Source organism: Sturnus vulgaris, chromosome 1, assembly GCF_052056855.1.
Source record: "Sturnus vulgaris isolate bStuVul1 chromosome 1, bStuVul1.hap1, whole genome shotgun sequence".
Classification (NCBI taxonomy): domain Eukaryota; kingdom Metazoa; phylum Chordata; class Aves; order Passeriformes; family Sturnidae; genus Sturnus; species Sturnus vulgaris.
This window is the reverse complement of record NC_142243.1, coordinates 138,046,936-138,062,077: the sequence shown is the minus strand read 5'-3', so window position 1 is coordinate 138,062,077 and position 15,142 is coordinate 138,046,936. Positions and strand designations below refer to the sequence as shown.

The 15,142-nt window shown below is 42.7% G+C and overlaps 1 protein-coding gene and 1 long non-coding RNA gene across 19 annotated transcripts in view; both read right to left on the bottom strand.

The window, feature by feature from the left end:
• The window catches only part of OXR1 (oxidation resistance 1), a 258,863-nt gene extending 248,734 nt beyond the window's left edge, over positions 1-10,129 (bottom strand). For 3 of the 16 annotated variants that reach the window (XM_088178110.1, XM_088178148.1, XM_088178190.1), the window contains exon 1: positions 9,886-10,129. Coding sequence is in view for 3 of the 16 variants with exons in the window: in XM_088178098.1 (XP_088034224.1) it covers positions 9,886-9,919 (34 nt within the window). In the remaining 13 variants the exon portion in view is untranslated. Of the gene's footprint in view, positions 1-9,300; positions 9,420-9,885 lie in introns of those variants that run through there. The other 13 variants (XM_088178098.1, XM_088178134.1, XM_088178188.1 and 10 more) reach the window with 10 other exon arrangements.
• A 2,593-nt stretch (positions 10,130-12,722) lies between these two features.
• The window catches only part of LOC148225550 (uncharacterized), an 86,097-nt gene continuing 83,677 nt past the window's right edge, over positions 12,723-15,142 (bottom strand). For all 3 annotated transcript variants that reach the window (XR_015808250.1, XR_015808251.1, XR_015808252.1), the window contains 2 exons: positions 13,361-14,790; positions 12,723-13,021 (listed from right to left, as the gene is read on the bottom strand). This is a non-coding gene — a long non-coding RNA (uncharacterized LOC148225550). The remainder of the gene's footprint in view (positions 13,022-13,360; positions 14,791-15,142) is intronic.

The following is a 15,142-nucleotide window of genomic DNA, read 5'->3' as shown; positions in this document are numbered from 1 at the left end:
TCTTTCAAGTTAGCCTGTTATTCGTACCTTAAGCAAAAACACCTTTGCAGGATTCAGGTGTCCTACAGCTCAGAGTTGGTCACAATCATTAATTTATCACAATTCAATTTGTATTAAATGAGAATCTTCCTACACAAAGACACATGACAAAACACTAGTGGTTTAAAATTGCAACAGTCCAGAACTCCAAACAAACTTGAGTAATACAATCCTGGCATGGAAACTGAATGCTTGACATGCTGAAATTTGCATGGTGCCGCCGTTTAAGCACCGTGGTATAAAATGTCAGGTACAAGCATCTAGAACTCTACAAGCTGCCTCACACCATATCAGCCTGTAGTTCTGTAGATTGGCACAATTTGTATTCATTTATCCCACTTTTTTCAGACTACTCGTTAAAATCCTTCTAATAATTATCATAGAATGATTCAGGTTGGAAGGGACCTCAAAGATCTTCTAGTTTCAGCCCTCCTGCCATGGGCAGGGACATCTTTCACTAGACCAGATTCCTCAAAGCCCCATCCAGCCTTGCCTTGAACACTTTCAGGGATGGGGCATCCACAGCTTCTCTGGGCAATGTGTGTCAGTATTTCAACATTCACTTAACATGAAGTGACGAGTGACCTAACTCATAGGTATTAAAGCATATTGCTTTTGCCCTCACACAGATATAAAACGGACTCATTTTGGCAAACATGAATTAATGCACCTGGAAAATATTTACATAGCTTTGGAAAACTGAGTTATTGTGCTTTTCCTAGGAAGTTATTTAGACCAAATCCTCTTATTATCTAAAGATCTACTGGCTAACATAGAGGTATATATTTGGAAAACTAAAACCAGAAAACTGATCTAAACATGACTGACTATTTCAAAAAGTGGAATAAATAAAGGAAATGTTTTAAAGTATTTTTTTCTTCTTCTTCTTTCTTTTTGATTCACTCAGACAGCAACAGAGACAGGTATTTTTGCCTTAGTGAGTTGTAATTAAAATAACTGCAAAGAGGAAGTAGAAAACAGGATGCAATTAGCAGTTACAGGAATTTAAAGATCATGGAGATGGAACAATTTCCTCCCTATCAATGACAACTTTCATATTTCCTCAAGATTTTCTTTACTTCAGCTGAAGAAAGATCCATGGGTTCCAACCACTGGTCTCCTATGGTCCCCAAAGGAGGTGACAGAAGATGAAATATCAATAAATTAGAAGAATTCATTTTTACTGCCCGTTGCCACAAAGTCTTACAAAACCTCTATCTTTTGGTACATACCTCCGAAATAGAAGTGGTTAGAAGGGACTGAGGGCATACTGGGAAGGGCAGTAACAAGTTTGCATCCAGCCTGTGCTACAGTTTTACCATGTCTGACTTACAGGACCCTGACATCTGGGGAAAGCAGAAGGTAAAGGAATTTGGGGAAAACACATATGGGAAGGTGAGGGTATCTTCTCTGGGTGTTTCTCAATATTACTATATTTGCAATATCTTCCCTTTAAAGCTTCAGTGAGGTCAAGCTTTATATCTAGGTATCATCTAAGCCTCGCTCAAAACGTCCTGCAACAATTACTGCAACATTTGTTACGGAACTGCAGCGAGACACTTTGTTGTTCACTGTGTCACGGTAAATAATCAGATACAGATTGCCCATAGAAGTTGTTGATATCCCATTTACTGGCAGTGTTCAAAGCTTGGTTGGGTGGGACACTGGGCAACCTGGTTTAGAGGGAGATGTGCCCATGGCAGGAGGGGTTGGATCTAGATAATCTTTAAGGTTCCTACCTATAGTGTCTGGTTACATTTCATTATCACATCGCTCTCCTTCCAAACACTGCAAACTCCACCCAGACATTCTTCTCCTCCACCTGGGCAACAACAACCATTGCCTCCATCTCTGGGTTTAACCACTTTGCAGACCTCTGCTAGTGCTGTTGGATATGATGTGCACATGTACTAGAGTTCCACCAGACACATAACATGATTTTGATACCATTTCCTTAATTGAGTGTGAGGAAAAGTATCACACTCACCAAAATCAGCACCATTTGTATCTTAATTCTGTCTCACTTGCTGTTGTCTGTATTTACTTACTCTCACTAATGATTAGGCAGGCTGTTACACAGATCCCTTCTTTCATGGTCACATTATTTGTACTTCTCTCCCCCAATTCAGAAGGCTGGTTGCTGAGGACTTTGATAGGTACCAACACCTCATATACTGTGGCTGCTATTTTGAAAACAGTTAACAACCACAGGTCACCAAGTGCCTAAAAAATCTTCTCCAAACGGAGAGACAGAGTTTTACACAATTTTCAGCTATATGTTCACAGAGCACTTCTTTCCACCAACACTCAGACACCACCCTTTACTGACTAAGCAGATAAGGTCTTTGGTGTCTAGTCTGATCAGAGTTGTTCAGCCTATAGTCTTAGGGTACTGTAGCTAAGCTCTGCTAGGATGCCAGAAGTATCAATTTCCTCAAGAGCATCTCCAAGGTGATCATTACTACCATATCAGAGTATTTCACTAACGTTAATGAACTTATCTTCTCATATCATGCTATGTTGTGCAGCTAGTAATATCTTCATTTTACACATATAACTGCTACTTCAGTTAGTACCATCTCAAAACTTTCCTTGCAATTTCTTACACTTAGCTATTCAACTGTTCCCATTTTAGAGGTGTCTAAGTCTCTCATTGCTTCAGGTAAAACTTCAGTGAAGCACAAACTGAGGTATGTAAGATTTCAGGTGAGGCAGACCTCAGTGAAAAACAAAATGTGAAAAAAGAAAAAGGAAGTTATGACAGTTTGCATATGGAAAGAGTTTCACAGTCAAGCATTCCGCATGAACCAGCTAATTCCTGTTACTATCATCCTTTCTGGCATACGAAAACTGCATGCAAAAAAACCCCATGATTTATTTTTGCCATGGCGATATAGTAATGGCAACAGAAGGTATGAGTGGGAATTCTATCAGTAGTTTAAGTCTACACACAAAATTAGTGCAGTTCTTTGAAAACTATCCAAGCAGAAAGTACAACAAAGGGATTGAGGTTTCATGTAGAAGCGAGATTGACTACTAATGAATTAGCATTACTCCTATACCTATAATATTTCACTGCAGTTAATGTTTATAGTAACTCCAGGAAAATTGAAAAAAAAAGGGGGAAAAAAAAGTAATTCCAGAGAAAATTACTGAAAATCCATGGATACTAACAATAAGATCCCAATGGAGAATTAAAGCCAGAAGAAAAAAAACATTGCTTCCTTTATTCTTGCTATTGGTTCTTGTAGTCCTGGATAAGAGTTGTTTCCACTCTAAAGCAGATTTAAAAGCAGTTACAGTTTCTCTTTCCAGAAGCTATAAAAGATGTAACATTAATTGATCAATCACCTTGAATATCCTTTTATCAACAACATGGATGCCCTGGCTTTTTTGTGCAACAAAATGCATAAGACCACTTGGAATTCAACTGTCAGAGATTCAGATTACTGAATAGACTGGGTTTACATCAACAGTATACAAATATCAATTTCTGAAATAGAACAGTATTAATAATTTAAAATCAGAAAGGAAGTATAAAGAAGACTCACAAGTGAATCCAATTGCACTGCAGTGACTATAAATACTAACATTTTAATATGCACTGTATTATTTATGAAATAGGATTTTTACTAAGGTTGTATATAGCTACAGTTAGGTTAAGTAATATCTAATGTATTTACAGTTATTTTAGGAAGTATCTTCATGGTATATGTTTTTGTTATGCTCTGAGGAAAAACACAGTTCTGACTATGGTATAAAAGTCTTATCTGTGTACGCATGTCATATATCAACTTTATGTAAAGATTTCTAGATACTATTTATCCATGCAAGTACTTCAGTTGAACTGTGTGTTACCTATGAAATTTGTTTCACATCCATGTATCCTAAAAGCATTTTATATGAAGGAACACAGGAGACAATTCTTTTCTGTTTCCACAAGTCAAGTTCACAGTGAAATGAATGAGAATTGTATGTATAATGTCTGGAAAGAAAAAGCATATCAATTAATCAGCTGTGCTATATGTTCACGTTGCACATTGTCTCTCCAGCTTTGATGCTTGGAAGGGTGAGATCACCCACTGAAGACAGACAGGATGGTTTCTAGTGATCTGTCCTGATGGCTGTGAGAATACCTTCCAGAAAAAAAGTCTACAAACTATATCTATTGAACAAACAAGGTGCCTACATTTCCAGGAAGCAATACTTCCAGAGATTGATACAGAACTGCTACAGCTTTGTGTTACATGGTCAGTAAGAAACACCTTACATCCATGATTGCAAATATGTCAACTGTTCTTCACAGGGATGCAAAGGGTATGTGTCTCAGGCTGACCCAAAGTGTTAGTCCTTGGTCATTGATGACTGAATAATGTGTCAACTACAGCAGTGGATCTCGAACAACTATGGCTCCCATTCACAGCCTAACAAAGATCACATATTCCACAGAAATGGTCTTGCTTTTGCTAAGGACTGCTTAACTTGTGCTTAGTGTTCAAAATTTCTTTTGTTTTCTTTCACTGTTGACCACTGACAGGTTTACCAACGAAGTACAAGACAGCTTGTACCTACTTCACCACCAGAAATTTCTGTACATTGTCTCCTTCCTATTATTCCTATTCTTGCCCTTACCATTCAATTTATGTGCACATTAGGAAAAGTATTTGCATCCAGGCTGCAATAGGTTCATAGCTTCCAAGAGAGAGAAAACAGTCTAACTGACCAGACACAAAAATAAAACAGGATTGAAAATACATAAAGAGCAAAAGATTTGATAATTCAGTCTTATCAAGAGGTCTTCATTAGTTGATACAGACTTTCCCATTAAAAAATTGGACAATAAGTAGCTATTAGAACAGGCAGATAGCCAGACACGATAGCTGGAAATTGAATAAAAACAACACCAGCCTGAAAATTAGTTATTAATAGCAAAAACTTGGGCTAATTAATAACTGGAAAGCACACAATGGATTTGAATGCATACTCAAGTGTTGAGAGGGATTTACTCCAAAATATTAAATTAACTTTTTTCGAAGTGGTAAGTCTCATTCAACTAGAAATTTACTTGAGTCATCCAGTTTCTATTATATAGCAAGTCACTTCAAGTCCCTCAAAGTCTCTTCAAGTTCTACAATTCCATGGCTGTCCTGGAGAAATCTCCTTGTTCCTTTACAAGTTTTAAATTTAACTCTCCTTTTCAAATCAGTTGAGCTTCCAATGCTGATTAACTATTATGCAGAAAGTAGTAACCTTGGGGTGGGGGAGGGTAGGAAATAGGGCCCAAATCATATGGAATAAAAGCTCACCAGAAATATATAAATCGATTTAGTCTTATCACTCTAAGCCTGAAAACAACCAGCTCCAGCAAAAAGAAAATAAAGAGGAGACTGATACACCTTTCATATTCTGCAGCTATTCATGACGGAACTCACACAATCCCATTTTTTCCCCTTGTGTTACCATCCCTAGTACGGTCAAGACATTACACATTAGCCCCAGAGAAAATCCAATCCTTTGTTTTATGACAGGCAGTGGTTTTGCTCTGTGTTCATGCTCTGCTGAGAACTCCGTTATGACACAACCAGCTTGTAGGTAGCTGTCCTCTCTTCCCTTTGCTCCTATGTCTAACACCCCTCTCCTTTCATGATTTCTCAATCCTCAAATCATAAAGATAATAAGTGTATTTCTGAGGAGTAACAAAGTGGGGCTGATTGGTCCTCATGACATTTAAGAGTTAGGGAGCCAAACCACAAATTAGTTCTCAGTGTAATATCTCTGGAAGATGGAAGACTGACACAGGTTTATGATTTTCCCCCTACTTCTCTCCTTTTCTCATTTTACTCTTAATAGGTAGTAGAATAAAAAAGAAAAATTTAAAAAAAAATTAAAAAGAAGAAAATTAAATAAGTCTTTAATCCCTGTTTTGCCAGAGTAATGTAAGAAAGCAGGAGGTCATCACTTGCTTCAATGCATAGTTGAGAGATACAAGCAGTAGCTTTATGTACAGGAGAAACTCACTACTTGTATTGCTGCAGCCACAGATAAGGTTTTTCTCTCACAGGGGCCTTTGCTCTATCTGAAAGATTTTAACCTGCAGATCAAATAACTTCCTATCTTAAACTGTATGACACATCACGAGATATCCAGGAGCTACCTTCTCTGTATCTACATCTAATCTTCAGTAAAACTTGCTGGAGCAGACGCTAGAAGAGCAGGGTAAGTTACAGCTCACTGCTACATGAGCCGCACAGGCATCTGGCCCTGGCCCTATGATATTAACAGAGCAATGTCTGTTTTGAACACCTGAAGGTCTTCTTCACCAGCTTCAAAACATGTGCAACTCTTTGCCTAATTCAAAATGCTCCTTCTGCCTTTGATGGCGAGAGTTCACACACCAGAGACGTCCCACTTAAATATCAGCTGCAATGAACAAGGGAGTCATCCCACGTTTAAGTAAAGGCTCTGCTAAACAAAAGTATCAGTACCTCCTGAGCTAAGCCATTCACAATCATGTAACAATTCTGTGCTGATCTGACACCCGAGCACGCTTGTCAGTAGTAACTGTCTGTTTCTGTAAGGTTGTCACCTCCCATATGTCTCAACAGTACGCATAATTTAATGTTTTTGCTACAGTAACTTAAGAAACAACGGCAGCTCACCAAAGGATAAAGAAGAAGTAAGTCACAGTAGCTCATCAACAAAAAGAAGTGCACAAAGACCTTGTGAATGAACAGCTGATCATTAGTGCTGACAATCCTAGACTATTGCCTTCTCCTAGCAGCCTTAAATAATTATCACGTTCCTATGAAAAACATGTTATCTCATTACTATCAGGGTTTGAGCCTTTGGGGATTTGGGGGGAGGGGGGTGTTGGCGCGAGGACCAAGTCGGGGTCTAGTTTTTAAATAAAATTCAACTTTAAAAAAAGCATTTTTACATTTCTTTCCATAGTTCTGTTATTCCCCCCAAAGCCGGGAGGTGTATGTATATTTCTTACAATGCAAGATGACACAGTTTGTTCAAACAAACAAACCCATGGAAGATTTTCTTTAGATTAAGCAAACAGTGGAGAAAAAAAGTTTTCAGGGAAAGAAAGATATGCACTGAGAAAGAAGATTAGTTACATTTTTTTTCCCTGCTTAAAGGGAAACATAGCTGTGCAAACACTGCAGCTGCTAACTAAACAACTAATATGTAACCCCACTGTTATTCAAATAATTTTGTCATCTCCACTAGTTGGGCTCAAACCTGGACAGGAAAAAGGAATCAACTGAGACGCTACAGGAATTATAATTCACTGCATAAATTTTAAGGATATCCTTATATGCTCTATTAGCATATGCTTTGACTATTAAAGAATCCTTATCTGGTAAGGATGCTGAAATAATTCTATTAATATGTATGAGCTCTAGAACTAAAATAAACAGTATTAAAACATCCTAACAGTAAAATACAACCCAAATGATTAAACGAATTATTACTCCAAGAACATTAGGAAAGACATTTTTAACATTTCAACTTTGATGATTTCTCATATTTTAAATAAATTTATTATTAAATACCTGGTATTTCAGATCAAATCTAATCACATGAGAAAAATGGCAGGTTGCCATGCACAAGAATTTCCCTATTATTTCTCACTATGCTGTCAACATAGGCTGTTCTTTCTTGTTACATTCTCTTGTGGTCTTTTGCAGCAGGCAAAAAGCATCAACTCAAGAATTCAATTCTCCTCCATTATTGCATACTCATAAAAATGAAGCTGACAGGACAGTAGTTTATTCACGCACAAACCAGAGCCGAATCACACAAACTGGCTTTCAGAAACCCACGGATCAATTGCTACTCTCTGGGAGCGCTGCCTTGGTGGGCGCAGGTGATGGAGTTTCATTTGGGAGAAGGGAAAAGTTGAAGAGTTGCACGGGTACTGAACCCAGCAGCCTTCCCGTCTTGAGTAATTAACAGACTCGAGAATATACACAGTAGGAACGGCATCTTCTGCGTCCGTAACTACTTTTAAATGCACCTAAATTCTGATAAGGCTTAACATACAGGCACTTAAGCTTATATGAATATTCACATATGAGTACTACTCCAAATCTAAGTCATTGTGCAAAGATAAGCATGGCTTAAAAGTGTTAAAAGTCGGGTCATTAGACTGACAACACCTACAGGCATAGCCAAATGAAAATTAAGACAGACTGTCCAAGAGCATCTTACTGGCCCTCAGTCCAATTCCTTCACCAGTGACACACTAAGCTCCTCAAAGTCCCTTTCCCCTATTATGATATTAATTAGAAAACTATCTTAATACAACTTTGCAAACATCAAGAATCTTCGTTTAAATAGGGAAGCAGCTTCTGAAACCTTTCCTCGGCTTCGAGCACAGGGAAAGAAACTAGCTACACCATGCCGCTTTCAACATTAGGTGAAAAACTTTACATTCCCTAATATTAGGAACACATAGCGTTAAACATGTGAACGGAGCAACAAAACAAGCATTTTAAAAATTAATATAAAATCCCATTTTCAGAGGCAAAAATCTCGGGGCATACTTCGGTATTTGTTGGTTACTGACAGTAAGTTAAAAAATTGTATCTCTTCTAAATTGAAGGAACATCCATAATACATTGTCACACGGGAGAGCAAAAACCCTGTGTCATTACAGTTTCTCTCCGCAAACTGTTTCTTTCCTGCGGTACCATCTGTTAAATCAGAAACTCCTTTGAATACCGCAACCTCCCTGACTCTTACGGTGCGCTGGCTGCGCCGACACTCGCCCGGTATTTTCGTATCGCGCCCTCTCCGCGGGGCCAGCGCAGCCGCCCGCCTCTCTCAGCGCCGCTCGCAGCCGGGGACCGCGCTCGGACCGCACCGCGTTCGGACCGCACCGAGCCCGGACCGCACCGAGCCCGGACCGCACACGCACCGAGGGATGCGCTCTCCCGCCGCCGCCGACCCGCGAAGCGCGGACCCGCCGTGGCCGAGCCGAGCCGAGCCAGGCCGCGAAACGCTGATCCCGGGGCGGGCAGCGGAGAAGTTGCGGCCGCGCCGAGGCGCGCACGGAGGCGCCCGGGCGAGCAAGGGCAGCCGGTGCCGCCGCGCGTCCCGCCCGGCGCCAGCCCCCAGGTGCAGAGGGTGCCGAAGCCCGAACCCGAGCCCCTGCCCCGGGCCGCCCCTGCGGCGCGGAGGCGGCACAGAGGCGGCGGCTGCCCCTCGCCCGCCCGCCCGCGCCGGCACCGCGCCCGCGGACAAACTTACTTGCGAGCGGCGGCGGCGGCGCCCGCGCCCTCCTTCCCGCGCTGCGAGCGAGCGCAGCCCCGGCGCGGCGGCCGCTGCCGAGCGCGTTCGGACATGCTCAGTCCCCCGCCGTGCGGAACCTACCACCGGGGGGGACGGGGGAGCGGAGAAAGAGGGGGCAGAGCTGGATGCTACCAAGAGGACGCGCTAAAAATAGGCGCCGCAGAAAGGAACAGCTGGAGCTTAAAGGGGCGGCGGCCGCCTCGGTGCCCGCAGCCCCGGGCGAGGGGCGCCTCCGTCCGCCGCGGGCCTCCCCGCGGAGCCGGAGGGGAGAGGGGCTCTGCGGCCGCGGCCTGCGCTGCCGCGGGGCTCCTGCCCGTCGGGCTAGCGGAGGAGCGGCTCTGGGAGCGAGGCGATGCCGGCGGTGCCTGCGCCACCGCGCCCGCGTCCTGCCCGCGCCTTTGCGGCGCTCGGCTGCGGCTGCTGCCGCCCAAGCGCGCAGGGGTGCGCAGGGAGCCGGGAGCGTCTGGCGGGGCCGCCGCCGGGCTCTGCTCCCCTTCACCCCAGCGCCGGGCCGGGAGCCAACCTCGCGGCCGGGCCATTTACCTCGGGGCCAGGAGCGTATCTCGGGCCGGGCCATTTACCTCAGGGCCAGGCCACCCCGTGAAGCAGCAGCTTCAGAAATGAGTTCTCTAGATAGTGAGGGAGAGGATGCCGAGCGGCGTTTTCATGCGGTGTTTCACCGGAGACATCTCCATCCTGCTAGGAGGCGTTAGGTTGTGCGGACGAGGCTTGGGGAATGACAAACACTCAGGAACTCTCCCGTGAAGCTCGGAGCAGTCAGATGAGAATGTGACAGGTCCGAGGCGAAGAGCGTGAAGAACAGCCCTCCTAAATATAGTTTTCTAGGCTGGAAGATCTATGCGGCAAGAGAAATTACATGATCACCTCTCGCTGGCACTACTCTGTTTTGAAACTAAGAGCTGTTGAAATTAAAAACCGCCTAAGTATTTGTGAATGGGAATTTCTGATGGTGTTTTTAAGCTGTGGCTTATCATTCTCTACTTTCCTAAAAGACCGACAAGAATAAACGTAAGAGCACCACAATGTTTAAGATTTATATAGAGACTACAGAGCCTAAAACTGTATTACCCTAGCAGGAGTTCAGAGGTATTAGTGAATTCAGCTTTTATGGATACAGAAAATTACTGTTGCACAAAAAAAAAAAAAAAAAAAAAAAAAAAAAAAAAAAAAAAATCTTCACAGAGTACTAAACTACTTCTAAGAAAAAAAATCAGAAAACATCTACATCATAATAATTTGCTATTCTGATGACATCATGTACAACACTATGTACACTCAAGACCACATTCAAAAACCTTCATTTATGACATGAGAGATCACTGGAAGTTTATCTTCATCGGAACTCTAACAGCCTTGAGTAAAACCTACTGCAGAAAAAACCCTCAGTTACACGTAGGTGGGTATAATCAGGAAAGGAAGTGTTACTTGTCAGTGCTGTCAAATAAAGTGAGAGCAAGGAAGCAATTTCCCTCCCAGACTGACATACAATGGGATAGATTATTAGACAAGATTGTGTAGGTAACTAGAGCAGTACTTTGAAATACGAAAGATGACGTCACAAAGATTATAGTATTAAAAAGGGAGTAAATCAGGTTGTATTGGGTTTTTTAGGCCAAGCTTTCATGTGGGGGAAAGTATGGGAGGAGGGGGGCGTGCAGGAAGCTGGGGAGGTACAGGGGTGACTTCTGTCAGAAGCTGCTGGAAGTTTCCTCCATGTCCAACTGAGCCAATCCCTGATGGCTCCAAAGATGAACGTGCCACTGGCCAAGGCTGGGCCAATTAGAAATGCTGCTAATGCCTCTGTGATAACAGATTTAGGAAGAAATTTAACAGATATATTGGCAGTTGCAATTGTAGCCAGAGAAGAGCAGAGTGAGAATATGTGAGAGGAACAACTCTTGAGACCAAGGTCAGTGAAGAAGGAGAGAAAGGAGCTGCTCCAGGCACCGAAGCTGAGATTCCACTGCAGACCACGGTGAGGCAGCTCTGCCCCTGCAGCCCATGGAGGTCCACAGGGATGCAGAGATCCACCTGCAGCTGTGGAGGAGACCCATGCTGCAGCTGTGGATGCCTGGAGGAGGCAGTGACCCTGTGGGAGGCCCGTGGAGAGAGGGGGCCCTGGTGCCAGGCTGGAGCAGTCTGTCCTTGGAGGACTGCACCCCCTGGAACACTGCAGCAGTTTTGGGGGACTGTTGTCCGTGGGATGGACTCACCTTGCAGCAGTTCACAGAGAGCTGTTTCTCGTGAGATGGAATCAGATTGGGGAAGTTCATGGAGAGCTGTCTCCATGAGAGGGACCCCATGATGCAGCAGGGGAAAAGGATTCCTTTCCCTGAGCAGCAGGAGAAGCCTCAGGTGGTGAACTGATTATAACCCCCATTCCCTGCTTCCTTGAGCTACTGGGGGATGAGGTAGATCTGGCAAGGAGGAAAGGGTGAGGGGAAGATGTTTTCAAAGTTTTATTTTACTTCTCATTATCCTGCTCTGATTTTGTTAGCAATAAATTCAATTAATGTCTCCAACTCGAGCCTGTTCTCCCCATGATGGTATTTGATGAGTGATCTCTCCTAGTCCTTATCTCAACTCATGAATCCTTTTTTATATTTATTTCCTGTCTCTTGTCTAGCTGTGGGGGGTATGAGAGACAGCAGCTTTAGTGTGTGCCTGGCATCCAGCCAGGGTCAGCCTACTACACATGTTCACTAATTCTCCTCATTGTCCTCATTCTCTGATCTCCTAAGGCATGAGATACACTAGTCTGTGTCCAACAGCCACCATTACACTGTGTATTACAAAAAGTTGTAAGGTATGCAGGAGGCATAACTGTACAGTATGAGGAGGAGAAATTATGTAATTCTTTCAACTGGAGCTATTGATCTTGAGATAGACTGCAGGGGGAAGAGAAAAGGCAGTCTTCTGAATGCAGACTCGGATTTGGGATAACAGTGGGATAATGTATTTCTGTCTGCAGCTGGATCTCTGCAGGAGCAGTAGGCAGCCTCTGGAGAATTTCCTAGAACAGTTTGCACCTTTACCATCATACAGCTCGGGGTAAATCAGGAGACTGAATGATGTCCTGAGTCTCAGGAGAATAGCTTCTAACTGGGGATTCTTACTGTCTAGGGAGTTCAGAACACTCTTCATCATGAGAACAAATGTTAAAATAATGGCAAAGAAAACATGGGTTTTTGCTGCACTCTGCATTATCATTCTCCTCATATCTACCCTATATGGGTAATTATACTATAATTTCCACATTTTTTTTTGTTTATGAGGAATCTCTTTAGAACTTGTCAAATACAGATGCTTTTGACAAGAGACAAACATATATGGATTTCCTCATCCAAACGACAGTGTCATAAATTGCATTAAATTTTATATATGTATACATATACACATACACATATACATATACATATACATATACATATACATATACATATACATAGCCTAAGATAGCAATTTCCAGCATTCAAAAGACCATAATCACCCAGACGCAGATTACCAAATTGGACATTAGCAAGTAAGTGGTGGCTGCATCTGCTGTACCAGCCAGTGAGCTATATTTAGAGGTAGACATCCATCTGAGTATTGAAAGCTGTTCCTTTCTTCTTCAAGTTTTGCTCAGCAGAAATATCCATAGAGCTTCATCTTGTACCTACAAAACAGCAAAAATTTAAATATCTGCTGTGCTGCTGTGTCCCATCAGACAGGCACAGAAAATGTGCAACTTTGCACTCCATGCTTTATCAATCTCTCTTCATATTGCTTGAGGAGGCTCTGGTGAAATCTTTCTTTTTCAAATGTATCTCATATAATTCCATATTGCTGATGAGCTGAGGCTCTGACATACCACTGATTGCTTCTGGCTCTCAGACTTTTACCCCAGCCCTCCTAGCTGTCTCCTCTCATTGTTATTTTCACCCTTCTCCTTGACAGCAATATTCAGATATACTGTATCCTTGTGTAAATCAAAGGTACATTTTAGCATCCTTACCTTTCGAGCTCACTGTCCTGGAGAATTTTTCCATATAGTGGAGTACCCAGGCTTCCTGTGTGGTAGACAGAATGTTACTTTTTTTTTTTTTCTTTGCTTATAGGACAAAGTTTATTTTCAAGGGATAGAACTTGCATATTTGAGTATCATAGACCGATAATAGAATCCTAGAATGGTATAAATTGGAAAGCACCTAAAAGGTCATCCAGTTCAATCCAGCTGCCATGGGCAGGGACATCTACTACACCAGGTTGCTGAAAGTTCCATCCAGCTTGGCCTCTCCAACACTTCCAGAGATAAGAAAGTGCTTCCATGCACACAGCTCCTCTGGGCAGCTTGTTCCAGTGCCTCACCACTCTCAGAGTGAAAAATTTCTTTCTAATATCTAATCTAAACCCCACTCTCTTTCATTTTAAAGCTATTACCTCTTGTCCTACCACTACCTGTCCTTGTGAAGACCCTCTCCAACACTCTTGCAGGCCCTTTTTTAGGTACTGGCAGGTTGCTCTAAGTTCTCTCTAGAGCTTTTTCTTCTCCAGGCTGAACAACCTCAACTCTTTCAGCCTGTCTTCAGAGAAGTACTCCAGCCCTCTGAATCCCCTTTGTAGCACTTCTCTGGATTCACTCCAAGGCATCCATATACTCCTTATGTTGGGGATCTCTAGAAATGGATGCAGTACTCCAGGTGCTGCTCTCACCAGAGTGGAGTAGAGAGGCACAATCAGCTCCCTTGATCTGCTGGCCATGCTGCTTTTGATGTAGACCAGGATGTAGCATCACATGAGAGACATGCACAGAGAGAATCAGTCTGTGGTCCAAATGTTCTTCAGAGTAACAGGAAAGATTGTGTGATTAATCTATGCAAAATTGTGCTCAAGGCAAGAGATTTTGGATTACAGTTAAGAAGCACAATATAAAACCAGATGACTGATGCTTCATGGTGCATTTGGATTGGAAAGGGGACCAGCTCCCAACAAGCTGAAAGTATGGAAATTACACGTTGGGGATAGCAATGGTGGTATAGGTAATAAAGCACATGAATGTGGGGCACAAAAATCTCCCTGCTGTGGAGACTGGTTTCGGAGGGAATGAGAACAGAAAACAAAGAATGTTTTTTTAGGACAGGAAAATAAGACATAGGGATTGAGAAATAGTTATAGTTATTTCCATAAGGAATAACTGAGACTATTGCATGGAGTCCCTGGAGTGAAGGGGAAAGAGAAAGAATCACAAGGCTTAGAGGAAATAGTCTAAATAGTCTTCACTGAGCTCAGAATTTTTAGCTACAACTCAGTAATCTCTTGGAGTCGTTGTTGATTACTCTCTGTAGTTCCCAGTTCGATGTGTAGCAGTGGTCAAAAAAGCCAATGAAGGGTTAGGCATCCTTGGAAGCAGGGGCTGGGCTGCATCTGTGACCATGAAGGACAGAGCTGGAAAAGATACAGAGAAAGGCAACTGTTGTAAGCAGGCTACTACCTCATGAGGGGAGAGTGAAGTGGCTGGGATTCTTCCATGTGAAGAGAAGCATGAAGGGCCTTGTGGCTGGGATTTACAAAATTGTGAAAGCATTATATATGGAAAAAAGTGGATGAGAATTATTTTTTCACCAAATCCCACAGTACTGCGTAAACTCAGTGAAACTACTGCAAGTGTAAAAACAGATGAAAGGAAGTACTTTCATCCCTTCACCTGGACATAGTGGACAGTGGTCTTCTGGAAAGTATAACCCCAAGAAGTTCTGTAGGCAGACCAGCAAAAAAGGATCAGCAAAACCCATAGGCA